Genomic DNA, 27,449 nt, shown 5'->3' on the forward strand with positions numbered 1-27,449 from the left:
GAAGGGGATGATTGCTCGTGCGCTTTGGAACAGAAAGATGCCATTTTCAGAATGTTTCATTTTTACGCTGACTTAGAATATGAAATGCACGTTGAACCGTAACTGTATCTGGATTTAAAGCGTAACAAACCCGTGGACGTTTAAGTATCATAAAATAATGATTAAGCAACAGTTGTTTAAATCAATTAAACAATTCAAAGTGTCCGTGGCTTATAAGCAAAAGAGATCTCAAACCATTTATTACTTTTTATACAGAAGAGAGAAAAATGGTATCCAATCTCATGCCTCAATCGTTGTTTTTTTTTTTTTTTTTTTAATTTTGTTTTACTTATTTATTTATTTTTTGAGACAGAGTCTGGCTCTGTCGCCCGGGCTAGAGTGCCGTGGCGTCAGCCTCGCTCACAGCAGCCTCAACCTCCTGGGCTCAAGCGATCCTCCTGCCTCAGCCTCCCGAGTAGCTGGGACCACAGGCATGCGCCACCACGCCCGGCTCATTTTTCTTTTTTATTTTTTTGTAGAGATGGGGTCTTGCTATGTTGTCCAGGCTGGCCTCAAACTCCAGGGCTCAAGGCATCCTCCTGCCTCAGCCTCCCGAGTCGCTGGGACTAAAGGAGTAGCTGGGACTGTGGGAGTAGCTGGGACTACAGGCAGGCGCCACCACGCCTGGCTAATTTTTTTTCTATATATATATTTTTAGCTGTCCAGATCATTTCTTTCTATTTTTAGTAGAGATGGGGTCTCGCTCTTGCTCAGGCTGGTCTCGAACTTCTGGCCTCGAGCGATCCTCCCGCCTCGGCCTCCCAGAGTGCTGGGGTGACAGGCGTGAGCCCCCGCGCCCAGCCTATTCCTAGCCTTTTTGATTCTAGTCTCTGCTAGAAGCAATTTGGGGAACATTTTCCTAGAAAATGATCTATTGAGTCATATTTTCAAATTTCTTTGCATTGAGTTTTAAAAATTAAACTTTTTCTTTTTTATACATAGTCATTTCCTATTTTTAGTTTTTTTTCCTTATTAATCTTTATTTATAAAATCGTATGGTTTATGTATTTTTTAGTGTCGATTTTGTGTATTTGCGCTTTCCCCTTTTTTAAAAGAACTCACTTTTGTATTTATCTGTCCATTGTATTATTATTTTTTCTTGTCTGATTGAATGCTTTGTGCTTTTATCTTTGCTGTGCGATTCTTTCTTTGGGAAATTTGGTCTTTTTTCTAGCTTCCTGACTTAGAGACTAAATATATTGATTATACCTATATTTATCTACATGTTTAAGGCTATAAACGTGTTTCGAACATTGTTCTAGTTGCATTCCGCTATATATATTGACTTTCTAGATATTCCGCAACTTCTGTTTCGAGCTCTTCTTTGACTCAAGCGTTCTTTAATGAGGAAATCATCTTCGTCTCTAAGTTGCTGGGGTTTTTTTTTTTTCTTCCTTCTTAGTGTTGTTAAGCATTTAGAGGTTTTTTTTTTGCACTGAGTGGGAAGAATGTGGTCTGTGTCATGTCAGCCGGTCGGGGTTTATTGAGTTTTCCTTACGGCCTGATATATAATTTTGTCAATGTTCCAAGACTCTTAAAAAGAAGAGCTACTCTGTTGTAAAGATATAAAGTTGGAGATTTTACCCTGCGCACACACACAGACACACACACCTTGTAATGGAAATCTTAGTGCAAACTAATCATTTATTTTGCAAATCGTTTGGTTTTGCATTGCCCGAAATTTGTACTTTATACATTTTGTTGCTGTGCTTTTTGATATGTAAATATTCACTCCTCCTATCCTCACTGTGAATTAAGCTCTTCATTAATTATTGGTGGCCTCTTTGATGCATTTAACCTCCTGTGTCTAGAATTCAGTCTTCTAGATTTAAATTTAGCAATCCAGTTTTTGTTCATGTAGTAATCTTTTTTTTTTTTTTACTTTTTTTTTTTTTTTACTTTTTTGTTTTTTACTTTTTTTTTTTTTTTTTTTTTTTTTACTTTTCACATTTCTGGGTCATTTTCTTTTGGAGATGATTCTTTTTTTCTTTTTTTAATTAAAAAAATTTTCACATATTTTACCTGTCCAGCTAATTTCTTTCTATTTTTAGCAGAGACGGGGTCTCGCTCTTGCTCAGGCCGGTCTCGAACTCCTGACCTCAAGCGATCCTCCCGCCTCGGCCTCCCCAGAGTGCCAGGATGACAGGTGTGAGCCACTGCACGTGCCCGGCCTGACTTTCTGTATTTTATTTAGAGATGGGGTCTTGCTATGTTGCCCAGGCTGGTCTCCCCAGAGTGCCGGGATGACAGGCGTGAGCCACCGCACGCGCCCGGCCTGACTTTTTGTATTTTATTTAGAGATGGGGTCTTGCTATGTTGCCCAGGCTGGTCTCCCCAGAGTGCTGGGATGACAGGCGTGAGCCACCGCATGCACCCGGCCTGACTTTTTGTATTTTATTTAGAGATGGGGTCTTGCTATGTTGCCCAGGCTGGTCTCCCCAGAGTGCCGGGATGACAGGCGTGAGCCACCGCACGCACCCGGCCTGACTTTTTGTATTTTATTTAGAGACGGGGTCTTGCTGTGTTGCCCAGGCTGGTCTCCCCAGAGTGCCGGGATGACAGGCGTGAGCCACCGCATGCGCCCAGCCTGACTTTCTGTATTTTATTTAGAGATGGGGTCTTGCTATGTTGCCCAGGCTGGTCTCCCCAGAGTGCCGGGATGACAGGCGTGAGCCACCGCATGCGCCCGGCCTGACTTTTTGTATTTTATTTAGAGATGGAGTCTTGCTATGTTGCCCAGGCTGGTCTCCCCAGAGTGCCAGGATGACAGGCATGAGCCACCGCACGCACCCGGCCTGACTTTCTGTATTTTATTTAGAGATGGGGTCTTGCTATGTTGCCCAGGCTGGTCTCCCCAGAGTGCCGGGATGACAGGCGTGAGCCACCGCACGTGCCCGGCCTGACTTTTTGTATTTTATTTAGAGATGGGGTCTTGCTATGTTGCCCAGGCTGGTCTCCCCAGAGTGCCGGGATGACAGGCGTGAGCCACCGCACGCGCCCGGCCTGACTTTTTGTATTTTATTTAGAGATGGGGTCTTGCTATGTTGCCCAGGCTGGTCTCCCCAGAGTGCCGGGATGACAGGCGTGAGCCACCGCACGCGCCCAGCCTGACTTTCTGTATTTTATTTAGAGATGGGGTCTTGCTGTGTTGCTCAGGCTGGTCTCCCCAGAGTGCTGGGATGACAGGCGTGAGCCACCGCATGTGCCCGGCCTGCCTTTTTGTATTTTATTTAGAGATGGGGTCTTGCTGTGTTGCTCAGGCTGGTCTCCCCAGAGTGCCGGGATGACAGGCGTGAGCCACCGCACGCGCCCGGCCTGACTTTCTGTATTTTATTTAGAGATGGGGTCTTGCTATGTTGCCCAGGCTGGTTTCCCCAGAGTGCCGGGATGACAGGCGTGAGCCACCGCACGCGCCCGGCCTGACGTTTTGTATTTTATTTAGAGATGGGGTCTTGCTATGTTGCCCAGCCTGGTCTCTCCAGAGTGCCGGGATGACAGGCGTGAGCCACCGCGCCCGGCCTAGAAATGATTCTCTATGTGTTTACAACACATAGTGGCTTTATTTCAAACTGAAAGGCGTTCGAACCTCAGTTTCCCCATCTGTAAAATGGGTCGTTAAAAAAAAAAACCCGTTGGATAAGACCCGGCTCGTGCTACTCATTTGACCTACATTGTCACACTTCATCCGCATGACGTGACCCTTTCAAAGTGCTCCTGAGTCTCTCTGACAGAGGAGAAGGCGGAGGCCCAGGAAGGTGACGTGGCCAGGCCGACCCAGGGGATAAATCGGTTGAGCTGCGATTCGCCAGTCGTTCAGGGCTGTCTGATTCCGAAGTTCTTCCCGCTTAGCCCGCACGGCAGCTCCAGCACCAGGGACCAAACCCCCAGGTCACCCCTGCGCAAAACGACTTGTGGCTTTTAAGACAGGCCGTGGCACGGAGGCCGACCTAGTCACCAGGCTCACTTTTGCGCTTAATTGGAACCAGACCGCACCGGGCTCGAGGGTCAAGCAAACAGTGTTCCCTGCCGGCACCCTCCCGCCCTGCCCTGTCCCCTCCCCACCCCCCGAAAGCGAGGGCGGCGTGGCTGCTGGCCGTGGGGGCCTTGCCACCCACAGGGCCTGTCCCGCCCCCCCCCCAGCCCGTCCCTCCCACGCTTTCCTGAGCACCCTCTGGCCACCGCCGTCAGCCTCGGATTCCCTGTGACACTTAGGGACAGCAGATGGAGCCACAGACTTAGAGAAAAGGACCCCAGTGCTGGCCGGGGAGGAGAGAACTTGGGGAGGAGGGAGGACAGCGGGGGCTGTTCTGGGAGTCCCTCCTGGTGGTGGTCGTGTCCTAGGGTGTGAGTGACAAGGGACCCCCGGGGGCGGGGAGGGGGCAGATAGAACGAGAAGTTCCTGGCGGTGAAGGCCTGATTCGCACAGCCCCAAAATGGTTCCTGCTGGGCCTTTACAGAGTGTCTTGAGGCATGTCCTGCGTCCACTGTCACTCCGGAGTCTGATTCCAGTGGACATTCAGTGAGCGCTGGCCGGGTGCCCCGGGGCCAGGTACTGATTGACAGGAATGACAGGAAGGGGCGTATAGACTGAGCCCTGGGGCGTCCGGCGTTGGGTATTCAGAAGAGTCGTACTTGGACTGTGCGTATGCCGGGCAACCGTACGGGTCCAGCCATCCCACTTTCAGACTGAGCCCTGTGGCATCCGGCGTTGGGTATTCAGAAGAGTTGTACTTGGCTTGTGCGCATGCCAGGCAACCATACAGGTCCAGCCACCCCACTTTCAGACTGAGCCCTGTGGCATCCGGTGTTGGGTACTCAGAAGAGTCGTAGTTGGCTTGTGCGCATGCCGGGCAACCGTACTTGCTTGTGCGCATGCCGGGCAACCATACAGGTCCAGCCACCCCACTTTCAGACTGAGCCCTGTGGCGTCCGGCATTGGGTACTCAGAAGAGTCATACTTGGCCTATGCGCATGCCGGGCAACCGTACCGTTCCGGCCGCCCCACTTTGAGCTGTGTGAGCATGGCCACCGCTAAGTCTCTTAGGCCAGCGGTCCCCAAGCTTTCTGGCACCGGGCACCCGTTTCATGGGAGACAGTTTTGCTGGGGACGGGGCCGTGGGGGGCCTGGTTTGGGGTGATCGGAGCGCAGGACATTTACTGTGCAGTGACACCTGCCTGCCGATGACAATCCGCGTTTGCAGCCGCTCCCAGCGCTGGCCTCGCCGCCTCAGCTCCCCCTGGGGTCACCAGGCCTTAGATTGTCACAAGGAGCCGCCGCCTAGATCCCTCGCAGGCGCAGTTGGCAGCAGGGTCCGCGCTCCTATGAGAACCCGGTGTCGTCGCTGATCTGACGGGGGCGGAGCTTATGTGGCGATGGGGGCGGAGCTTATGTGGCGATGGGGGCGGGGCTTACATGGCGATGGGGCGGGGCTTACACGGCGATGGGCGGGGCTTACGCGGCGATGGGGGCGGAGCTTACCGGCAATGGGCGGGGCTTACACGGCGATGGGCGGGGCTTACGCTGTGATGCGGTGGGGCTCAGGTCGTCGCCGTTGCCACCTGGGAGGACAGGGCTGCGTGCCAAGCGTGGTCACGGTTCCACTCTGGTCACCTGGTGTCCCCCAGTGGCCCCGGCTCCTGCCCGTTGAGACCGGAAGAGCCAGGTCGTCCCACAGGGAGGGAGGGAGGGAGGGGACCCGCTTAGCGTGTCTGCCGGGCCGGGTGCCCTGCGTGCAGGGGAGGAAGCTGAACCGGGAGCCGACGGAGGTTTTCTTGAGCACCTACTATGTGCTGTGTGCTCATCTCTCATCCTCACCGGAACCTTCCAAGGCTGGGATTCTTTTCCTCTCTTTTTTTTTTTTTTTTTTTTTTTTGTTTTTTCTTTTTTGAGACAGAGTCTGGCTCTGTCGCCCGGGCTAGAGTGCCGTGGTGTCAGCCTCGCTCACAGCAACCTCAGACTCCTGGGCTCCAGCGATCCTCCTGCCTCAGCCTCCTGAGTAGCTGGGACTACAGGCATGCGCCACCATGCCCGGCTCATTTTTCTTTTTTGTAGAGATGGGGTCTTGCTATGTTGTCCAGGCTGGCCTCAAACTCCAGGGCTCAAGCGATCCTCCTGCCTCAGCCTCCTGAGTAGCTGGGACTACAGGCATGCGCCACCACGCCCGGCTCATTTTTTCTATATATTTTTAGCTGTCCAGATCATTTCTTTCAATTTTTAGTAGAGACGGGGCCTCGCTCTTGCTCAGGCTGGTCTCGAACTCCTGACCTCGAGCGATCCTCCCGCCTCGGCCTCCCAGAGTGCCGGGATGACAGGCGGGAGCCACCGCGCCCCGGCCCGCTTTGCTCTTTTGAGCTGGGAATTGAGGTGTCTCGGCCAGGCCCGTTCGAGAACCTGCTGTCCCCGCCAGAGAGTCCGCTAGAGGCTTGTACACATGGTGTCATTCAGACAGGCCACCTTCGTCCCCGAGCGAGAGCCCGAAAGCGAACATTTATTGGTCCACGCGAGAATTCCTTTGCAAACGTTTGCCGAGCATTGAAGGTGGTGAGGTCGCGGTGCCAGAGTGGCCGTCAGCGCCTGGCGGGGACAGGGCGGGTACGAGGCGGGCAGAGGGGAGGAGAGAGCTGGAGGGAGGTCCGTCTGGGGTGCAGGGTGGAGAGGAGGAGAGTGGGAGAGAAGAAAGCCCAGAGGATGAAGGTCAAGGACGAGGCCGTTTGCAAAGAAGAGGCCAAAGACCATCGGTTGTGGCCATGAGTCACGGTGACGTTAGCTGTGACAGTTCCGACTAGATCATCCCTGGCAGAGCCCAGACACAAGCCGAGGACGGCTGATCGCCTACACAGTGAGGGACAGATCAGAGTCACCGGAGACTTCTGTTCCCAGCCAGAGGAGCCCCTCCGTCCCCAGGTGTGGAGCTTCTAGAAGCCCTTTCCGCCTGAGGAGGGCACAGGGGCTTCTTAGTGGCACCTGCCCTGGGGTCCCCAAGCTCCCAGCTCTCCTGGCCCCGCCTGGCTCGTCTCCACGAGCTGTTGGACGCCACATTCCGGGATCTTACTTCAATGTCCCCTTCTCCTGGCGTGACCATCCCTCGAGCCACTCAAAGCACGTTTCGAGAAGGAAATCAAAAGCCACATCGAGGCGCGCTGGTTTTTCGAATCACGTACGCCCCGTGCGCGGCTTACTGGAGTCACAGCAGAACCAAAGGCAGCCGCGGAATCTGCATTTTCCAGGCAGAAAAGCAAGCGTCACCGTTATCACCCGCACGCCCCTTGGCCACGGCGTGTTTCAGACCATCGGAGCCACAGCCGAGAATATTTCTTTCCCGTGGCGCCGTGTGCAGGATGAGCCTCCCGGCAAGGGTAGAAAATTAGAACTCACCGTTGTCATCATCGTCATCATCATCGTCGTGTGTTTAATTAGACCTGGGAGAAGGTCACAGGATGTCCTGTGTTTTCTCTCCTTTTCCCCTGCAAGCGAGAGGCCGCGTGGAACCAGCCGCTGGGGTCTTGCTGTCCTGCCCCGTTCTCCCCCGTTTGAAGCAGCGTTCTGTGCACAAAAAGTCCCACTTGATAAAGCCATTTGGTTTTTTGTTGTTTTTTTTTAAAGGAGTTTTCGGTAGAGAAACAAACTCCACAACGATGTCAACCCACTGGAAAAATGAGCTCGGAAGAGATGAGGACACGGCAGACATCCCTCTAAGGGTGTCTGAAAAATTGAAATCTGGATTCAGACCAAAGTCTTCATGAGAAGATGGGGATGTGTTTTTAAAAAGGACCCAGTATGAGATTCCCTCTCGTTGCATGGTCACTTTATCAGGAGACCTAGAAGATTCTAGAAGAACCCAGAGGATTCTAGAAGAACCTAGAAGATTCTGGCCCGTAGTCAGCGCTCACCGATGGTGACTGGTCCTCGAGGAGTTTGCAGAAGGGATATGCAGATAGATTTCTTCCCATCTCCACCTCTGATGGGCTGGCTGGAGCCATCAGGAGACCTAGAAGATTCTAGAAGAACCTAGAGGATTCTAGAAGAACCTAGAAGATTGTCTAGAAGATTGTGGCCTGTAGTCAGCGCTCTCCAACGGTGACTCATCGTCAAGGAGTTCGCAGAAGGGATATGCAGAAAGGTTTCTCCCCGTTTCCACCTCTGATGGACTGGCTGGAGCCATCAGGAGACCTAGAAGATTCTAGAAGATTCTAGAAGAACCTAGAAGATTCTGGTCTGTAGTCAGCGCTCCCCGATGGTGACTGGTCCTCGAGGAGTTCACAGAAGGGATATGCAGAAAGGTTTTTTCCCCATCTCCACCCCTGATGGACTGGCTGGAGCCATCAGGAGACCTAGAAGAGTCTAGAAGATTCTAGAAGAACCTAGAAGATTCTGGTCTGTAGTCAGCGCTCCCCAATGGTGACTCGGCCTCAAGGAGTTCGCAGAAGGGATATGCAGAAAGGTGTCTTCCCATCTCCACCCCTGATGGGCTGGCTGGAGCCATCAGGAGGCCTAGACGAGTCTAGAATCTTCTAGACGAATCTAGAGAATTCTAGAAGAATCTAGAAGATTCCGAGACGAGTGGAAAAAGAAGGAAGGGCCCCGCGTGGGAGACACGGAGCTGAGCATTCCGCGTGCCTTTTCTGGCCATTTAACCTGGCGCTATCGCGATGTCGCTCTGAGATGCAGGAGCCAGAGCCCCTGGGTCACCCCAAGGGTGGGCAGTGCCCCGCCGCCCCCCGAGTGCCTGGACTGAGGCCACCCCCCCCCCTTCGCCCTGCCGCCCCCTCCCCCCCAACCCGCCGGCCACCGCCACGCGCAGAGAGTAGAGCACCGGGGCTGTCACCAGACCGTGCTGGGACAGGAGACCCTTTGTCTGGCGTGGGTCCCCCACCAGCTTTCAGAAGAGGGTCCGCCCTCGCGCTCCGAGCAAGGACAGAGGCGTCCCCGCTTGCTGACAAGTTAGGAATGTTCTAGCTAATGAGCAGCAGTTGACTGACGTCTGGGCCACCGTCCCGGCGTCCTGGCCTGCCCCGTCGAGGTGCAGGTGACACGGCGTGGCTTCCTCGACCGGGTGACACGGGACAGGGGCCGGCTGGGCCAGGCCGTGGGGACGGGGAGAGGGTCCCCCTTCGACTTTCTTCTTCCCTCCTCTGCTGTCCCCACCCCGCAGCTGTTACCTGTTTGCAAAATGACACTTAGACGTTTCTCTGCGCTGCCAACAGCGTGTAGGAAATTCTAAATCTGTCACTCGGCCACAGGAGAGAGTTCCGCAGGACGATGGCCCGGTTTGGGGGTGAGCGTCAGCTTTGGAGCCTTGGGTTGCCATCTCGGGGTGACCGTGTCTCAGCTGCGTGAGCTTGGTCAAGTCCAGCAGCCTCTGCAGGCCTCGGTCCCCTGGTCTGCAGGTTATTTGCACCGTGTAGCATCGTCAGGAGGGTGACCACAACGGACGGCTGGCACCTTTGCTGTTTCCGGCCAGCTCCTGGGGAAGGCTCCCTCCCGGCCACCCCAGCCAGACGATCGCGTGTCTGTCCCTGAAACGGAGAGGCCTGTCACTCCCCCGCCCCCGGGTGGGGACATCCAGGAGCAGGGCTGTCTGGGCTCAGCGGTCTTCTCAGCAGCCATTGGAGAAAGCCAAGGACACGGGCCAAAATGGCGCCGCAGGGAACGGTTCCTTCTAGCAACAGGGTCGCGACGATGACGCTATAGAACCGTGGTCCCCAACCCCCCCTCCCACCTGGGGCCAAGGACTGGAACCCGTCTCTGGCCCCTTAGGGACCGGGCCGCACAGCAGGGGGTGAGAAGTACCCGAGTCATGGCAAAGCGTCCTCTGTATTTACAGCTGGGGCCGTATGGGAACTTCGTGCATTTTTTGTCCGTTTGTTTTTTCGCAAAGGTAATAATATTTGCAGATGGTTTTTTTTTTTTTTTTTTTTTTTTAATTTATTTTTGAGACAGAGTCTGGCTCTGTCGCCCGGGCTAGAGTGCCGTGGCGTCAGCCTCGCTCACAGCAGCCTCAACCTCCTGGGCTCAAGCCATCCTCCTGCCTCAGCCTCCCCCTGAGTAGCTGGGACGACAGGCATGCGCCACCACGCCCGGCTCATTTTTTCTTTTTTTCTTTTTTGTAGAGATGGGGTCTTGCTATGTTGTCCAGGCTGGCCTCAAACTCCGGGGCTCAAGCCATCCTCCTGCCTCAGCCTCCCGAGTAGCTGGGACGACAGGCATGCGCCACCACGCCCGGCTCATTTTTTCTGTATATATTTTTAGCTGTCCAGATCATTTCTTTCGATGTTTAGTAGAGACGGGGTCTCGCTCTTGCTCAGGCTGGTCTCGAACTCCTGACCTCGAGCGATCCTCCCGCCTCGGCCTCCCAGAGTGCCGGGATGACAGGCGTGAGCCACCGTGCGCGCGCCCGGCCGGTTGCATAATATTTTTACATTAAATTGTTGCATTTAAACTTTTCCGAATTTGAACCGTGCAGGTCACACACGCGAACCACATCTGCATTGCGAGACTTCGTGCGTTGCCGGGAAGGGCCACCCCCCCCCCCCCCCCCCGTTGATGACCCTCTTGATCCCAGTCTGTGGCACTAGGGCATTGCTGCTTGTATATGGGTTTCTTTTTCAGAGAGTCTGGTATCTACTTATTGCTTCGTTCGGTTAGCATAGAAAGTGCATGCTTGCCGTGCAAAACGAAGGCACCGTCAGCTACAGCGTGACGTTCCAGTTCTCTGCAATTCCGTTTCCCAGAGAGAGCGCCCGAGGGTGAGAGAATGCCACGTGTCCCCTGAGACATTTCCGCGCACGCCACGGTGCGTGTCACCTGTGTGCGTGTTGCGTGCTTTGGGGCTGTCTCTGGCTTTTCAGGGGCGCGAGGTGGCAGGCGGTGGCTGGGGACCAGGGACGTGCAGGGGATGAGGAGTCAGCCTAGAGCTCGGGGGGCTGCAGGGCCAGCCGGCGGGGGGCCCCCCACCTCCCCCCGGGCCTGGTGCCGCCAGTATCCGTGAACCAGGGCTCAGCCCTCCCTCCGGGCCGCTCCGGGCCACGGTGGCCCCCTCTCCCGTGACACGAGGGAGTTGCCGGGGCTCTGTTTCATCTCTTCCGCCGAAAAAGTCAGATTTATAATCCCAGCCGCGACCTCCCGTGTAACTCACGCGCTCACCCCCTGCTCCCCGGCTTAATATACGGCCGCGCCGTTTCATTAAACAACACGCAGGAATAATTAGTTGGGCCAACGAGGGCCTCGGAACAAAAAAAAAAAGCCCTTGATGCGGTTCAGCTTGATAAAGTCGCTCCCTTTTGATGTGCGGGGAGACACATCTGGGCCTCTCAAAGCAGAAAGAAAAATAGAAGGCGACGTCTCGTCGGGCCGAGGGTGAGGGTTTTGCAAAGCACCGCCAGTCACCCTTTGGTACCGGGCGCGGCTGCGGCAGTGCACGCCGCTAGCAACCGTCCGGGGCTGTCCGTCGCCAAGCCCCTGAGAAACAACCTCATTTTTTTTTTTTTCCTCCCCCCGCAAACATGCCCGGCTGCTGGAGTTCAGAGTTCATTCTGGTCTGTCCTTCACTCGGGGTCTCTCTGAGGTTTCTTCCAAGTCCCCTGCCAAGCGGTCCCCGTGGCTCCTTCCCCTCCTCGCTGCTCGGGGACGGCCCCGGCCGCGTGGGGACAGGAGAGCACATTGTTGGGTGGCCGGGAGCTTCAGGAAGGGCAGGGGAGGTGACGTCCGGTGGCCCTGTGTCTCCCCAGACGGGGCGCGTTGCGGGGCCTGCCACCGGCTCTGGGGACAGGAGGCCTCTTGGTGGCCACCACCCCGAGCCTGGCCCGGGCTCGCCGTCTGTGTCACCGCGTGAAGCTGGCGTGGAGTCCCGCGACGCAGCAACCAACCTTGCTGCCTGCGGAAATAACCGGCGTTCAGCAAGCGACAAACGCTGTCCCTTGCAAAGGTCTCTCCGGCCACGTTGCTCCCAGACTCTGTCCCAGTTGGAGGCAGGTGACGCGACTCGCGCACCTCCAGCTTTTGGGGTGACGGGGAGCCAAGTTGCGCGGCGGGCAGACGGCCGTCCTGGGGGTGCTGGAACGTTCTCGGCTTTCCCCAGCTGGGCGCCTGGCCCTGCTGTGACGCTGGGTGTTCTCGTCCCCTTGTCCTGTCGCCCAGAAGAGCAGACGGGACGAGATAGTTCATCGTCTCTCCTTGCGGCAGTAGAGACCCAGTTAGAAAAACGTGACACTTGTCATCCCAGCTACTCTGGGAGGCCGAGGCAGGAGGATCGCTCGAGGCCGGGAGTTCGAGACCAGCCTGAGCAAGAGCGAGACCCCGTCTCTACTGAAAATAGAAAAATTAAACAACTGAAATATATACAACAAATTAGCCGGGCGCGGTGGCTCAGGCCTGTCATCCCAGCACTCTGGGGAGACCAGCCTGGACAACATAGCAAGACCCCGTCTCTAAATAAAATACAAAAAAATCAGGCCAGGTGGGTGTGGTGGCTCACGCCTGTCATCCCAGCACTCTGGGGAGACCAGCCTGGACAACATAGCAAGACCCCGTCTCTAAATAAAATACAAAAAAATCAGGCCAGGTGCGTGTGCTGGCTCACGCCTGTCATCCCAGCACTCTGGGAGGCCGAGGCGGGAGGATCGCTCGAGGCCGGGAGTTCGAGACCAGCCTGAGCAAGAGCGATCCCCCCGCCTCGGCCTCCCAGAGTAGCCGGGATGACAGGCGTGAGCCACCTCGCACCATGGCCAGTGCTTGCACCAGCCGTGAGACGAAGGCAGCGTGCGTCCCCGGAGGCCCAGCGGGGTGCAGGGACCTGCCCCGGGTTCGAGTCCCGCACGGGGTCTGCGCCTGGGTCTGTCTGGGTGGAAAGTTCTGGCGACTCTCCCGGCTGGTCAGGCAGAAAGAGCAGGCTCAGGGATGGTCACACTGTTCCGCGTGGAACCTGTTTCCGTGTGCGTGGTCCTCCCCATCCCTGCTGCGTGCTGGCCGAGGTCCCGACCCCTCCGACCCCTTGTGTCCCCGTCATCGGTGGCTCCTGACACCCCCCCAAACCCTCCCCCACCCCCGAGGCAGAAGCGCCAGGCCGGTGGGCTCACCACCACCCCGCCCCGGACACCAGCCGGCCGCGCGACTCTGCCCTAATCCCCCCGTCCACACGGCCGGCGTTTTAATTTGCAAAATTGCATCCAGGTCGGGAGCAGCTAAGCCACAGGACGGGGAAATATTCATGCCCCGGTGAGCCGGGCCGGCCCCGTCACCGCTCGGGGACCCGGAGAATGACCCGGGAGGGGGGATCATGCGTATGCACGGGCCGATTTTCCTTGGCGACAGATAGGACGACGTCTCCTAGGCGGCGCGGGCGTCCCGGTGACACCAGCGCCGGGGGGAGCTCCCTGGTGCACTTTGCTCTCCGCGCTTTGCAAGATGCGGGTGTCATTCGACGTCCCGGCCGCAGATGAGGACGCTGAGTGTCACAGTGTCACGCCGTGCCTGTGTCCGTCCCCCGCCCGCGCTGGCAGGGGCCACCACGCCCAGCCTGCCTGCTGCTCGCTCTTGCAAAAAAAAAAAAAAAAAGCCCCACGATGACAGACGCAAGTGGCTGCCGCAGGTCTGTGCCACGTGTCACCTTGTGCAGGACAGCTTTCCTCCCCCGCGGTCCCCAGGCTTCGAGGGCACCCGGCGGACTGTCCCCAGCCACTCACGACAGGGCCACCCGCAGCCTCTCGTTTAATTTCGCTGCCGCTTAACGCAAATGAAGTCGGGCCGCTGACCTGCGTCTCAAGTGACAAAATATTTTAATAGCAATGGTTTTCATGGCTCATTTATAGGGAACGGGTTTTTCTATTTTTAAACGAGGCCGGGCTAATGTGTCCCACGGATTATATCAACGTGATCTGGCCGAGGCCCGGGGGGAGCCGGGTACGTCTTCCGTTCGCAGAAACCTGGGTGGGACCCCCGTCTGTCGCCCGGGGTCCCGGCCCCGACACTTAGGGCTCTGAACCCCGGGAAGTCCGGTTCTAGAAGCTTCTCTCCTCCCCTCTGTTAGGGTCACCTGCTGTCGGTCGCATGCTGGTTTGTGGAGCTGTAATTTGGCACCAACGGTTTGCCTAGGCCCCCTTCTGAGTGTGGCAGATGGGAAAACAGAGGGACGCTTCTCTTGGGGGAGGGGCGCTCCCCGGGGACAAGCAAGCAAGGAGCGGCCACTTGTCCCCTGTAGGGGCTGGAGGACGCTTGCCCGGGGCCGGTGGCCGCAGCGTCTTGGGCCAGGCCACCTGGGCTTGCACCCTGGTTCCGCCACCGCCGAGCTGGGGACCTCGGGACATCCACCCGGCCTCTCTCGGGGCCTTAGTTTGGTCACTCGTACAACAGCGGGTGCAGCAGGACGAACCTCTTAGGGTTTTGGGGAGGATTAAGTAGCCTGACGCACGTGACCTCATTAGATCACTGTCCCCGGGGCGGAGGGTGGCCGGTGGGGGGAGGAGCTCAGAGCTTCCCGGCGGGTCCCCTTGTCACTGTCCCAGGTTTCCGTTGTTGGGGCCACCGGGAGGGTTTGTTCGTGGGGTCACCGTGGAGGCGCAGGGCCCTCTCTGGGCCGTGGGGACTCTGTCCCCAACGGGAAACCGTCTTCCGTGAAACTTAGGGGACACACGGTGGGGGGGGGACGGCGGGGGTGAGCGGTAGGGGAGCCGGGGAAGCTTCCTCTGCTTTCGTAGCTGTCGCCGCCCTTGCAAAGCCCCGGGGTTGACTCTGTGCCCAGGAGATGCGATTAAATGCATTAGGCTCAGGCCACCTGTCTTATCTCTGCCCGGCCCCGCTCGGAGAAGGGGAGAAATCAGAGCAGCCGAACTGAAACCTCATTAGACAAAATGGTTTAGGTCTGATGGAGCCAAACCTCGACTGATCTCCAAAAGCTTATTTCGTTGTTTTTTTTTTTGTTTGGGTTTTTTTTTTTTTTTTTTTTTGGTTTTTTTTTCCCCGTCCTATTTTGTTGGGTTTTTTTTTTTTTTTTCTTTTTTGGTTTTTTTTTCCCCGTCCTATTTTGTTGCGTTTTTTTTTTTGTTTGGTTTTTTTTTTTTTTTTTTTTTTTGGTTTTTTTTTCCCCGTCCTATTTTGTTGCGTTTTTTTTTTTTGTTTGGTTTTTTTTTTTTTTTTTTTTTTTGGTTTTTTTTTCCCCGTCCTATTTTGTTGCGTTTTTTTTTTTGTTTGGTTTTTTTTTTTTTTTTTTTTTTTTTTGGTTTTTTTTTCCCCCGTCCTATTCCGTCGCGTTTTTTTTTCTCCCCCTCCAGTCTGAACCTCTTTGAATCCAAGTAACCGATCCCGCCGTGAGCGCATTAGCGTCAGACGCCGTGTGTTTTCTTCCCGTCTCCGATTCCCATGTTATTAAGTCATGATGAAGTCGCCACGTCCCCGGCCGGCCCTGGCCTTTGGCACCACCGGGAGCGGCCGGGCTCATTAGCGGAAGGAAAGTGGATCATGGACGTCCAATGTCATTACGGCTGGGACCGTGATTGCAAAAAGTCTCCGTGTATCCGAGCGGCTGCCAAGCGCCAGGGTATTTTGCGTGCTTCGTGCAAGGTTCTGCGGATTCTGCAGAACGCCAGCAGGACACCCCAAAAAACTGCTCCTCACAGCGTGTCGTGGTGGCATCAGGCTGTCCACTGTCACCTGATGGAGGGGACCCTGTCCCAAGACCTCACGGCATGGCTGCAAAACCCACTGCCTTGAACTGTTTTTTGTCTTGGGCTTCCATGGTGGAACAGATGTGTTTTCATGGCATGACATAGTCAAAGAACATGCACTCTAATAGCAGAATGTTCTAGATGCTTCCACCCGGCGTCCTCGGTTTCCTTCCCTGCAGAATGAGATCATCATTTTAACCACCTTGAAGGTTTTTCACTAGAATTTTTTTTGCTAGAATCGGGTCTGTAAAGGTTCTCCCTGACGCGGGTGTCGGACACATGTTGGGCCGTCTCTCTCTGTGTCCTTTCCCTTCTGTGTCGGTCCCCGGGCAGGATGACGCGGTTTGTTGGGGGTCGGTGGCTGCGCAAGGGTCTAGGGAGAGCAGAGGGGAGCACAAGGCAAGTGTCACCGAGCGAGGTTCCACTGGGGGGTTTTTGGTGGCCCCAGACGGCGCGTGTCAGAGAGAGACCCGATGGCTGTGGGGACGGCATCGTGCAGAATTGTCACAACGCCAGACGCCCAGAGACCAGGAGCATCTGAGCACATCGGGCCTGGGAAGGGTTAGAAGGGGGGTGTGGGTTTGCTCTCTCCCGTGCTCGGTCAGGAAAGTGGACTAGAAGCCACCGGCTCCTCTCGCTTGTCCCCCTGCGCCGACGGGGGCAGGTGACAGTGGCGGTCCCCTGTCCGGAGTGTGGCCCTCTGTCCCCTGCCCCGGGAGCTTTCTTTGGAGGCTCCGACTGTGCGGGCCACGTGTCGTGGACCAGCCAGAACCCACGTGGGGACCCCGCGGGTGTGGACTCCACTCAGCCATCAGGTGACAAAGCCACCGAACGCCAGGTCCTGCCTGGCAAAGTCCCCGCCGTTCCTTGTCCCAAGTCTCAGCCTGTTTGCTTCCTGTGTGACCTTGTAGACATCAAAAAAAATAAAATAAAATAAAATAAACACCTCTGTGTCTTCATTCATAAAATCGGATGCAGAAATACGGACCCGCCTGGCAGGGTTGGTGGCCCGGTTCCCTTGTTCCCCGGAAGGGACCAAAGCGCTGAGCAACCTTGAACTTGAGTCTTCGAAACCGTCTGCCCGATGGATTCCGTCCTCCTCGCGGCCGTTCCCGCCTTTCCCCGGGAGCCCTTGGCGCTCGAGAGAGGGGACCAGGCCAGGGGGACAGACAGACTCAGCCGCCACCCACCCGCTTTGGGGCCACCGGGGTGCTCGTTTACCGGGGTGGCTGCGCAGGGACTGGCAGCTCACGTCACAGCAGCGGGGACGCCTGGGAGACTGCAGTGACAACGAGCCAGCCAGGCAGGGCTGGGGACAGCAGAGGAAGCCGGAGAAGTCACAGGCGCCGGACCGCGGGGCCTCGCGAGGCGCGGGGAGGACCTGGGCTTTCCCGGTGACGCGGGCAGCGCCCCTGTCCCCACGGGTCTGAGCTGCCCTAGAGGGGACAGGCCGTGGGGGAAGGGCGGTGGGCCAAGCCAGGCGGGGGACCCGGTCACCTTCGAGTCCTGCTTTGAAAGCAGAGCCGACCCCGTCCCCCGGTGCCCGGGACGTGGCCATAAGAGCTGGCAGTGGGGACAGAAGCCCGCTGGTGGCTTCCAGATGCCCTTTCTCAGGGTGGAGATGTCTGGCCTGTGTCTGGCGTCCCCTGGAAGAGCCACCCCCCCCCACCCCCGTCCCCCAGCCAGCCCTGCCACCTGCCAGGGGCTTAGGCTCTGCTCCTGCCTCTGCCCAGAGCCCCCGTGGCTGGTCCCTTCCCGCCTATGCGGTCTCAGCTTCCACGCCGCCTCCTCCAGGAAGCCCTCCCTGACCACCCAGCATGAATAAGGCCCCCACCCTGGTTGTAGAGCTCTGCGTTTACGAGAGTGGGTGATCTGGTTCAGTCTTGTCTGTCTCACCAGGCAGCGGAGGTCGCGGGAGCAAAAGTGTCCTGCGTGACTCGTGTCACTCCCGGGCCTGGGCCTGCACCCGAGAGAACCTTCACACGCGTGTGTTGAGCGACGTGTGTTCGTCGTGTCCCCACTCGGCGTGACATTCGCGGGGTCCGTGGGCAGAGTCTCTGCGAGTCGGCTCGGAAAGGCCAGCCGGGTTGTTTCTTTCTTCGGTTGTTAAAATCACCTACTTTTCTACCTTCTGGCCGATCCGAGTGGGATTTTTCTCTGCTGAAAAGTGTCCCCTGCAGAGAGCGTGGGCTCGCGGGTGGCCGTGCGTGGTGACGCTTCTCTGCACGGCCCACGGTGGCACCCCGCCGCCCTGTCCCCGTCGTGATCGGCTTCACAATTTCCCGTCTGGGCCCTTAAATTCTCGATTTGCAGCGTGATTTGTCTCCCTGACCTTCGCGACGCTTCGCATCCAGCCAGCTCGGCGTGCGGCTTGACGGGGTCGCGGAGGGCCAGGGGCGGGTGCCAGGGTGACAACGAAGCACCCCCGGCCACCGTCGCCCACGGGGAGGCTCGTAAACAAACGCAAGGGTCCTGCTCACCGGCCCCAGCGGGCCTGGCGTGTCAGCCCGGGGCTTGGCCAGGGGTGACTTTGCCACGAGGGACGTTTCTCCTCCGGAATCCGACGCAGGCATCTTCTTCCGAGGGGCTGCGTCTGTCTGTCTGTCGTCAGCAGCCTGTGCCGGGCGCGCTGGTGGCTCCCGCCTGTCACCCCAGCGCTCGGGGAGGCCGAGGCGGGAGGATCGCTCGAGGTCAGGAGTTTGAGACCAGCCTGAGCAAGAGCGAGACCCCGTCTCTACTAGAAATAGAAAGAAATTAGCCAAACAACTAAAAATATATAGAAAAAATGAGCCGGGCATAGTGGCGCATGCCTGTCTTCCCAGCTACTCCGGAGGCTGAGGCAGGAGGATCGCTTGAGCCCTGGAGTTTGAGGCCAGCCTGCACAACATAGCAAGACCCCATCTCTACAAAAAAGAAAAAAAGAAAAATGAGCCGGGCGTGGTGGCGCATGCCTGTCGTCCCAGCTACTCAGGAGGCCAAGGCAGGAGGATCGCTGGAGCCCAGGAGTCTGAGGTTGCTGTGCGCGAGGCTGACGTCACGGCACTCTAGCCCGGGCGACAGAGCCAGACTCTGTCTCCAAAAAAAAAGATGAGGGGTGGCTGGTGACATTGGGCTCACAGAACCAGAATGGCTGGAAAGTGCTAGAACGATTCCCCCAAAGGCCGAGCTGAGGAGCCAGGGAGGGACCCCGTGAGCCGGGCTTCTCCGCAGGGCCCCCCGCCGGGGGTGGGCCGCAGAGAGGGGGTGCCGGGGGACCCCCACCCCGTCAGCAGGGGGTCCTCTCGGATCGTCAAGTGACCAAACGATCGTCCTGCTCACAACGGCCACAGCTGAAGGTTTGGAATGCATGAGATCAGAGCTCGCGGAGAAGTCGGTGACAAAGAACTGTGTCATCCGCCGGGCAGGCATTTTGGCACTTGTCACCGGGCTGCCGCGCGCGGGCGTCCGGCAGGGCAGGTCTGAGATTCGGCGCCACCCCTGTCGCCGGGGCAGACGATGCCGGCTGCGAGATAATATTCTCCGGTGACTCCGAGCCGCGGTCCTGAAAAAAAGCTCACGTTCCTGTCGCCTCCGCAGACCGTTTTTGGAGCTGTCTTCTGTTTCTCTCTGATTGATCTTGGCTGTGGCATTTGACACTGCGGGTCTCACGTTCCCTGACCCCTCGGTTGGGTCGTTAATGGTCTTCAAACAAACACAAGCTCTCGTGGCGTCCTCCCGTGATCTGGGGACAAGCCAGCGATCCGCACGCCCGGGTGGCGCTTGCCACTTCGGAGCCTTCCAGAAACTCTCCTCCGTCTGGCAATGCTGGATGCCGGGTTTTCCGGAATGTCATCCGTGGCCCTGCTCGGTTGAGCAGAATTCCGTGGGCCCGGTGGCATCTCGGAGGCTCAGCTGGTGGCGGGGACAACGGGTCGCAGTAGGGACGTTCGTGCCTGTTCCTCATTTGCAAACCCGAGGCTGCAGACGCCCGCCGGGCGTAGCGGCCGGCGTGATCTCTTGGTGGCATTGGAGATGAGGTCGGGTGACCCGTTTGCCCAGACGCCTGCGATGACTTCGGGGGTCCTTGCAAGATTCCGGGGGACCGAGGCGCGACCCCCGTCCCCTACCCCTGTTGTCTCCCACCCTCCCCAGCGCCGTGCCTTGCACCCATGGGTTCTTCCATCTAGAACCTCTTTCTACGGGTCCAGGATGCGGTGACAACGCGGGGACTTGGGGACCACCGGGAAGACAAGGCCGGGTCCTCCCCACTGGGGGGGATCTGGGTGGACTTTCTAGCGTGGCAGAGTTTGACCCGGGCTTAGGGACAGGTGGGCGTAGCTTGGCAGGTTGAGCCGCCTTGGGGAGGCCATTCTTGGGGGGGCGGAGAAGGCTGCAGAGAGGGCTGGAAAGTTCCAGAATGGTTGACGAAAAGGGAGACGGCTGGGAGGAGACTGGGGTGGCATTGGGGACAGAGGGACCCGGGCTGGTGCAGGGTTTGGCTGGGAGAGGGGACAGGGCTCCGAGCGGGAGGCCGTGGCCCGGCCTTGCGTGGTGGCCCTGGGCGTTGGGTTTTCAAGATGGCGCCCGCTCTCCCCAACTGGGCCCCAGGCCTGCGCGTGGCCGGTCCACACCTGGGCCAGCCGTCCCGTGGGTGGCAGTGAGCACGGGGCGGGGACTTCGCCAGCTGGACCCCGTCTTCCCCACGGCCCCCCCCAGCCTCGAGGCCCGCTGGTTTGAGGGTCTTGCTCTCTGTCCCTCTGGCTCTGTGTCTACCAGGTGGTCAAGAAGGTGAAGGCCATGCAGATGTTCCACACGCCCGTCACCACGGCCCTGCAGGGGGACCGGCTGGGCATCTGCGTGACCCAGTTCGACCCCAAGCTGCTGGAGCGCGGCCTCGTGTGTGCCCCGGGCTCCCTGCACACGGTGCACGCGGCCGTCATCTCCGTGGAGAAGGTCCCCTATTTCCGGGCCCCGCTGCAGACCAAGGCCAAGTTCCACGTCACGGTCGGCCACGACACGGTCATGGGCCGGCTCATGTTCTTCAGCGCCGCGCCCGACGCCCCGGACCCCGCGCCCGCGCCCGCGCCGGCCACCTCCTTCGACCTCTCCCGCGAGTACCTGTTCCAGGAGCAGTACGTGTGCAAGGACGCGGGGACAGGAGGTGACACCGAGGACGGGAAGGCGGCGGGCCCGGCCGCAGACGGCCGCCGCGCCCCCCGGCAGCAGTGGGCCCTCGTGGAGTTCGAGAAGCCGGTGACCTGCCCGCGGCTGTGCCTGGTCATCGGGTCCCGGCTGGACGCGGACATCCACGCCAACACGTGCCGCCTGGCCTTCCACGGCGTCCTGCTCCACGGGATGGAGGACAGGAACTACGCCGAGACCGCCCTGCCCTCGCTCAGGGTGTTCAAGCTGAAGCACAAGCACGGCCTGGTGGAGCGGGTGAGTCCCCCCCTGTCCCCCTGTCCCCGTCCCCGCCTGTCACCTTCCCGTCCCCGTCCCCTTCCCCCTGGGCGGCCGGGTCGGCGCAGTGTGGCGTCCAGCATGACAGCGTGACGGGGGTTCCCACAGCTGCGGGGCCTGACGCGAGGGGCGGGTGGGGGGACGTCCCAACCTCGCCGTCCCCTGTGGCTGCCCGGGGACTGGACGGGGCTTCCGCCAACTCCGAGCACAGAGTGCCGATGACACCACGGTCAGGGCTAGGGGTCCTCGCCGAGGTCTGTCCTGAGGCTTTTTTTTGAGAAAGGGTCTCGCTCTGTTGCCCGGGCGAGAGTGCCGTGGCGTCAGCCTCGCTCACAGCAGCCTCAGACTCCTGGGCTCCAGCGATCCTCCTGCCTCAGCCTCCCGAGTAGCTGGGACGACAGGCATGCGCCACCACGCCCGGCTCATTTTTCTTTTTTTCTTTTTTGTAGAGATGGGGTCTTGCTATGTTGTCCAGGCTGGCCTCAAACTCCAGGTCTCAAGCTATCTTCCTGCCTCGGCCTCCTGAGTAGCTGGGACTACAGGCATGTGCCACCACGCCCGGCTCATTTTTTCTATTTTTAGTTGTTTGGCTAATTTCTTTCTATTTTTAGTAGAGACGGGGTCTCGCTCTTGCTCAGGCTGGTCTCGAACTCCTGACCTCGAGCGATCCTCCCGCCTCGGCCTCCCCGAGTGCTGGGATGACAGGCGTGAGCCACCGCGCCCGGGCTGTCCTGAGACTCTCAGCGAGCCCCGCGGTCCCCTTCCCAGGCTCTGGCGGGGCCGTGGGGGACCGAACCCCTGTCATGGCCCCGGCAGCCTTCGTCCTCCCCGAGACGCTGATTGAAGATGAAGGTGACAAAGCGCGTGTCACCCGTTCACCCAGCCTGATTTATTAGCGGGGTTACGGGGTGTAACTACGCTCTGGCGACATACCCATCAGAGAATCGCGTCCCGCCGGGCATCAGCCCTGGCCCCATTGCTCCCACTCGGGGCCGTCAGCAGGGAGGGGACACAGCGGTGACTTCCTTTGGGGACCAGGAGGGCTGCCATGAGGGCGGAGGCGGCGGGTGGGGGCCGGGGAGGCCCGTTGACCTGGCTCCTGCCACCAATCTGGGACACGTTGGCAGGCGGGGGGCGGGGCGGTGGGGCAGGGACCCGTGGCGGAGGGGACAGAGCCGGGCACAGCGGCGCCTGCAGGCCGAGGCCCCGGGGACAGCCCCAGAGTCGCCTGCCGGGGGCCCCAGGCTCGCCCGACCTCCTGCAGGTCTAAGGAGACCGTGGGCCGGTCTCTTCTGGAAGTTTCCTCGCTACGTCGTGGCACAGAGTGAGGAAAAGGAGCGACGCAGGCGACCTTGTCCTCTCCCTGCTGCGGAACGTTCTTTTGGTCCAGCGCTGGGTATCATGATGGCCATGGCTTCCCAGCCAGCGTGGCGACAGGGACCTGCCCGGCTGTCACCCCGCCGAGACCCAGCCACCCCCCGGGGGGCCGGGCACCCCGCTGGCGCCGGTCGGGGAATGGCCTCGGGGCTGGGGCACTGGGGGGGGGGGGACCCGGGGGACCTGGGCCCAGCCAAGCGTAAACACGCAGACGCCACCAGGAGCGCTGCTGGCTTTGAAGTGGGGACTGGCGCCAGCCCCGGCCACCGTGCCCAGGCCACCCCCGGGGAGTGTGCCAGGCCTGTGCCCTGCCTCGGGCACAGTGCGGGCTCTTTGCCACCTTGCTGAGCAGGGCCGGCCCGGCAGGCCGCGTGGGCCCGGTCTAGAAGGTGACATGGCCACGCAGCCTGTCCCCGAGGTCCCTGCCAGCAGCCAGCTGCCCCTCGGCCTCTCTCCCGGCCTGCGGGGGCAGAGCCTGCCCGCTCCGAGCCTCCCTGGGCTGCTGGACTCCGCCGTTTTGTCTGTTTCTAGGCACAGGGTCCAGGCAGCTCGTTCTGGAAAGATCCACCTCTGGGCTGAGCCCGGCACAGGCTCGGGGTGGCTGTGCCCTGGGGTGAGGGCGAGGGGAAAGGGGACAGCTGACGGGTGTTTTGCCCTGGGGTTGACACCGGGGAATTGTCACGAGTTTGAGCGTCGCTGGTGGACTTTGATGCCAGAAATCTCATCTCCCGTGGGAAGCCGGCGTCCGTCTTGTTTCTGCAGAAGAAGAGACTGAGGTTCCGAGTGACGGCGGCCGGGCGGAGGGGCTGGCCCTGGGCTGGGGAGGGATCGCCTGCGGTGAAATGTTCCTGGTGAGACTAGAACGGCCCCGTCCTCCCAGGAATCCCCGGTGGCTTCCGCGTGACCTGCCAGGTGCGTTGACGCCGCAGGTGCCTTCCCGATCCAGGCAGCCTCTGAGTTCTCAAATAGTCTCATCAGCACCCCTGATGCTGACACTGGCCCGTTACAGAAGAAGAGACTGAGGGTCAGAGAGGTCCCCTGCCCCAAAATCACAGAACTGTAAGAGGCAGAGTCAGAACTGAGACCCTCCGATCCTCTTCTCTCCTGCGCCCATAGTCTTCCTCGCGGGAGAGCTGGGGCCCCCGGCTCAGAGCCCTTGGCGTCCGTCTGATTGGAATGAGAAGAGTCACTCCAGAGCTTGGGCAGCGCCCAAGCGCCATCGTCATGGGAGCCGCGCAGGAGAGAGAGAGAGAGACGCATGTAATGACATAATTATGGGCACCGGTAGCCAAGTCGCCTCTCAAAAGGCCGGGGGACAATGGGGTCTCGCCTGGCGTGTGAGCCGGAGCCAGGACTTCCAGCGCGCGCGCGGCCTTGGGCTGGAGGCTCGTAACGAAGCGAGTTGTCGCGGAGAACAACGGAAGGCCCCCACGCAGAGCCATCGTCACCGTGGCGTCTTTTGCGGGTCCCCCGTGGGTGGCTTCTGCTTGGCCGTCCCGGCGGCCGACCCGCCGCAAACCTGGAACAGCAAAGCCACCTCCCCCGCCCCTCACCTCCCGACACCCAGGACAGGTGACAACTTGGGGTCTTTCTGCAACTCTGCGGAGACGCGTCTATGCAGGCAGTCCTCCCCGCCAGGGGGTCCGAGGCCCGCGGGCTGTGCAAAGGGGACCCCGAGGTGGAGTGACGCGTTGCCACACCCACTGTGGCCGCGGGACTTGGGGCACCCGTTTTGGGAAGATCAAGTACTGATGTCGGGGTGCAAAGGGTCCAGAAAGTTCTGTCCGCTGCCCTGGCCTTCCCGCCCCCGGGGTGGCTGCGCCCAGGATGCCAGGCCTCTCCGTGGCACTAAGACAGACGCAGGGAGCCACTCGGCCACCCCAAAGTGTCACCAGCCTCCCCAGACCACCCAGCGCTGCTGGCAGCGAGCAGAAAGCCCGGCCCCTGTCCCCTCCCCGGTGTCCCCCGGCGTCCCCTGCACCCCCAAATGGAACCGAAGACGCACCAGCCCGCGGGAGGGGACCGGCCACCGTCTCGATGCTGTTATTGTGTCTTCTGGCCGAGCCATAAAACGAGAACAAGAGCGACAGGGACTTTCTCTGCCCTTGAACTTGAAATGCTTTCTGAACTGCCGGTCCAGCCCCAGGGGGACCCGGGGAGGCCGGGCAGCGTCCCCCCCAGTCCTCGGAAGGTGGCACAAAAGCCCCCTCACCGTGCACCCTGTCCCCGACGCTGAAGCAAATATTGTCGCCGTGTAGGTGGCTGAACTAAGGGCCACACAGCCGTGGCAGGACAGGCCCGGCCGTCCCCTGGGTCGCACAGGCAAGACACGCTGCAATTTGGAAACCGCTGGTGGAAAAGAGAAAACAGCCAAAAAAAAACCCAACCCTGGAAGCCCTCGGCTTCCCCCTGTCCCCAAGTCCTGGTCCTTGTTTGTGTGGCACTTAAACTAACTCCGGGTCACCTCTGTCTGCCACGAAAAGCCCCGAAGCTTTTTGAAGTTTCGTCCCCGAAGTTAATGGAATTAGTCTGCGCTTGGCGCAAGCCGCCCCCGGCTCCCCGGACCCTTTGCTGTCTCGGTGACATTTGGCTTTTTTTTGTTGTTAAGTTCCTATTTTGGAACCGGGGAGACGATGCCACGGAAAGGCCTCTGGAAGGTCGTTTTGCTGGTGGGTGGCTTGGTCACCCTGCAGCGTGGCCCCTCCCGGCCTGCTGCGCTTTAGCGGGACAGGTGACCGGCGTGGCGGCCTGGATGGATGTGCCCGAATGTCCCCGCACCCCACCCCCCCCAGGGAGACGAGAGGGACCCAGAGCCGGAGCTGGCGGTTGGGTCACTCTGCGGATGAATCGTGTCACCCAAGGACGCGTCACGTGGGTGGTTTATGGTCACCCGTGGGCTCTCTGTCTCTCTCTCGATGTCACCTGTAGGAGCGGTGGGACCGGGGCAGGGGGACCGCACGGGCCTGGGAAGGCTGGGTGGGGCCCCACGGCGCCCAGCGCGGGGACAAGCATCGCAGGCCAAGAGAAGACCACAGAGAGGGGACAGGCAGGCGTGACACGGGCCATAAGGAACCGGGGGACGCGGGTGATGGGCACACACATAAGCCCGCTGGTGGTGATGGTGTCGCAGGTAGATGTGGACATCTCAACTTTATTTACTTTGAACACGTGCACGGCATGCTGGGAGGCCGAGGCGGGAGGATCGCTCGAGGTCAGGAGTTCGAGACCAGCCTGAGCAAGAGCGAGACCCCGTCTCTACTAGAAATAGAAAGAAATTAGCTGGACAGCTGAAAATATATATAGAAAAATGAGCCGGGCGTGGTGGCGCATGCCTGTCGTCCCAGCTACTCGGGAGGCTGAGGCAGGAGGATGGCTTGAGCCCCGGAGTTTGAGGCCAGCCTGGACAACATAGCAAGACCCCATCTCTACAAAAAAGCAAAAAAGAAAAATGAGCCGGGCGTGGTGGCGCATGCCTGTCGTCCCAGCTACTCGGGAGGCCGAGGCAGGAGGATGGCTTGAGCCCAGGAGTCTGAGGCTGCTGTGAGCGAGGCCGGGAGGACGGGGACACATTTCTGTCTTCCCGGAGCCCCTGTCCGGGTTGGGAGCAGCGAACAAGCAGACAGAGAGTGACAAGGCGTCACGTCGGGCGGCGACCGTGCTGGCAAGGCCAGGCCGGCCGAGGGTCGGGAGGAGCAGGGGGCCGCAGGGGTCCCCGGCAGCCATGAGGCCGTGACCTGGGCCTGCTCCGTGCCGGGCCCCGGGGACCCACAGCAGCTTGCGGGCTGCCGCGAGAAGGCCACCTGTCACCTGCCAGCAGGATGTGACATTGTTCACAGCCACACGCCCGCCACGCACAGCGTCCCAGTCAAACGTCTGTGGGAAGAGAGAGGACGAACATCAAGGTCACGTCCTTGGGAACTTTGCTCTGCTGGGCACGCCGGCCGCTGTCCCCGCCGTTCGCTCCTGGCAGGCGCCCTCTGTCACCTGTCCCTCTGGGTGGCTCGTAACCTCCAGGGACTGCGCCTCTTTTTGTCTCTTGGCTGCCGTGATCCTGGAGGGACAGTCTCGTGTCTCAGCCACTGTCGGTCCCCAGGGCCTAGCGAAGGGCTGGGTCCCCGTCCTGCAGCGCCCCCCCCCCCCCCAGGGTGACACGGGGGTTAGATTCAGCCTCGCTCCTTGGCGTGTCCCCAGCAGGTTCGTAGACGGGGGCTTGCGTGACCCCTGCTGCTGGGCAGCGGGTGCGAATCTCGTCTCCGACGTCTATAAAGTCGGGATGCAAACCCCGCGTCTATACGGGGTGACGAGGGGGACCCGGGGGACCCCAATAATGCCCGGGCAGTGTAGACCGAGGGGCCGCGGGGCTCCCGTCCTCCTGACAGCAGCCGGCTAGTCACAGCGGGGGGTGACGTCTAGACAGAGGGTGACCAAATGGCTTTGGTCATGGGGGTGTAGAATGACCAGCCCAGGATTGCCAGGTACCACCGTGCCAGGCTGTTCCGGTCGGGGCTGGGGGGGGACTCTGGGGTCCTCCAAAGCCTGGTGAGGTGACAAAGGCCACCCTGCACCGTTGGGTTTGGGGGCGTCTGCCCGTGGTCCATGCAACTCACGTCCTGGACCCCCCTGGGGGTGGGTGGCAGGCAGGGGGTGGTGGCATTGGGCAGACCCTGTCCCAGCCCCCCCAGGGGAGTCCCACCGTCCCGGGGGCCGCGTCCTGAAGGGCCAGGGGACTGCGGGGTTCACGTGCGGGGGACAAGGTCCGCGAACCCTCAAAGAGCCACAGGCCAGTGGGAATTAACGGTCCTTATCAGCGTCTCCATCCATCACCGGGGACAGGAGGGCCGGGAGCGACCTTTCATCTGGCGCTCGGAGTCAGCCGGGACGGGATGTGTTTTTCTAGAAGGTTCGGAGGGTCAATGGGACCCTCTCTGCTCCGCAAA

General features: G+C 59.4%; 1 protein-coding gene across 1 annotated transcript in view; it reads left to right on the plus strand.

Moving 5' to 3' along the window:
- The window catches only part of EEFSEC (eukaryotic elongation factor, selenocysteine-tRNA specific), a 106,623-nt gene that overhangs the window by 62,841 nt on the left and 16,333 nt on the right, over nt 1–27,449 (plus strand). The window contains exon 5 of the mRNA XM_069497666.1: nt 20,452–21,114. Coding sequence (XP_069353767.1) covers nt 20,452–21,114 — 663 coding nt within the window. The remainder of the gene's footprint in view (nt 1–20,451; nt 21,115–27,449) is intronic.

Source organism: Eulemur rufifrons, chromosome 22 (genome assembly GCF_041146395.1).
Source record: "Eulemur rufifrons isolate Redbay chromosome 22, OSU_ERuf_1, whole genome shotgun sequence".
NCBI classification, from domain to species: domain Eukaryota; kingdom Metazoa; phylum Chordata; class Mammalia; order Primates; family Lemuridae; genus Eulemur; species Eulemur rufifrons.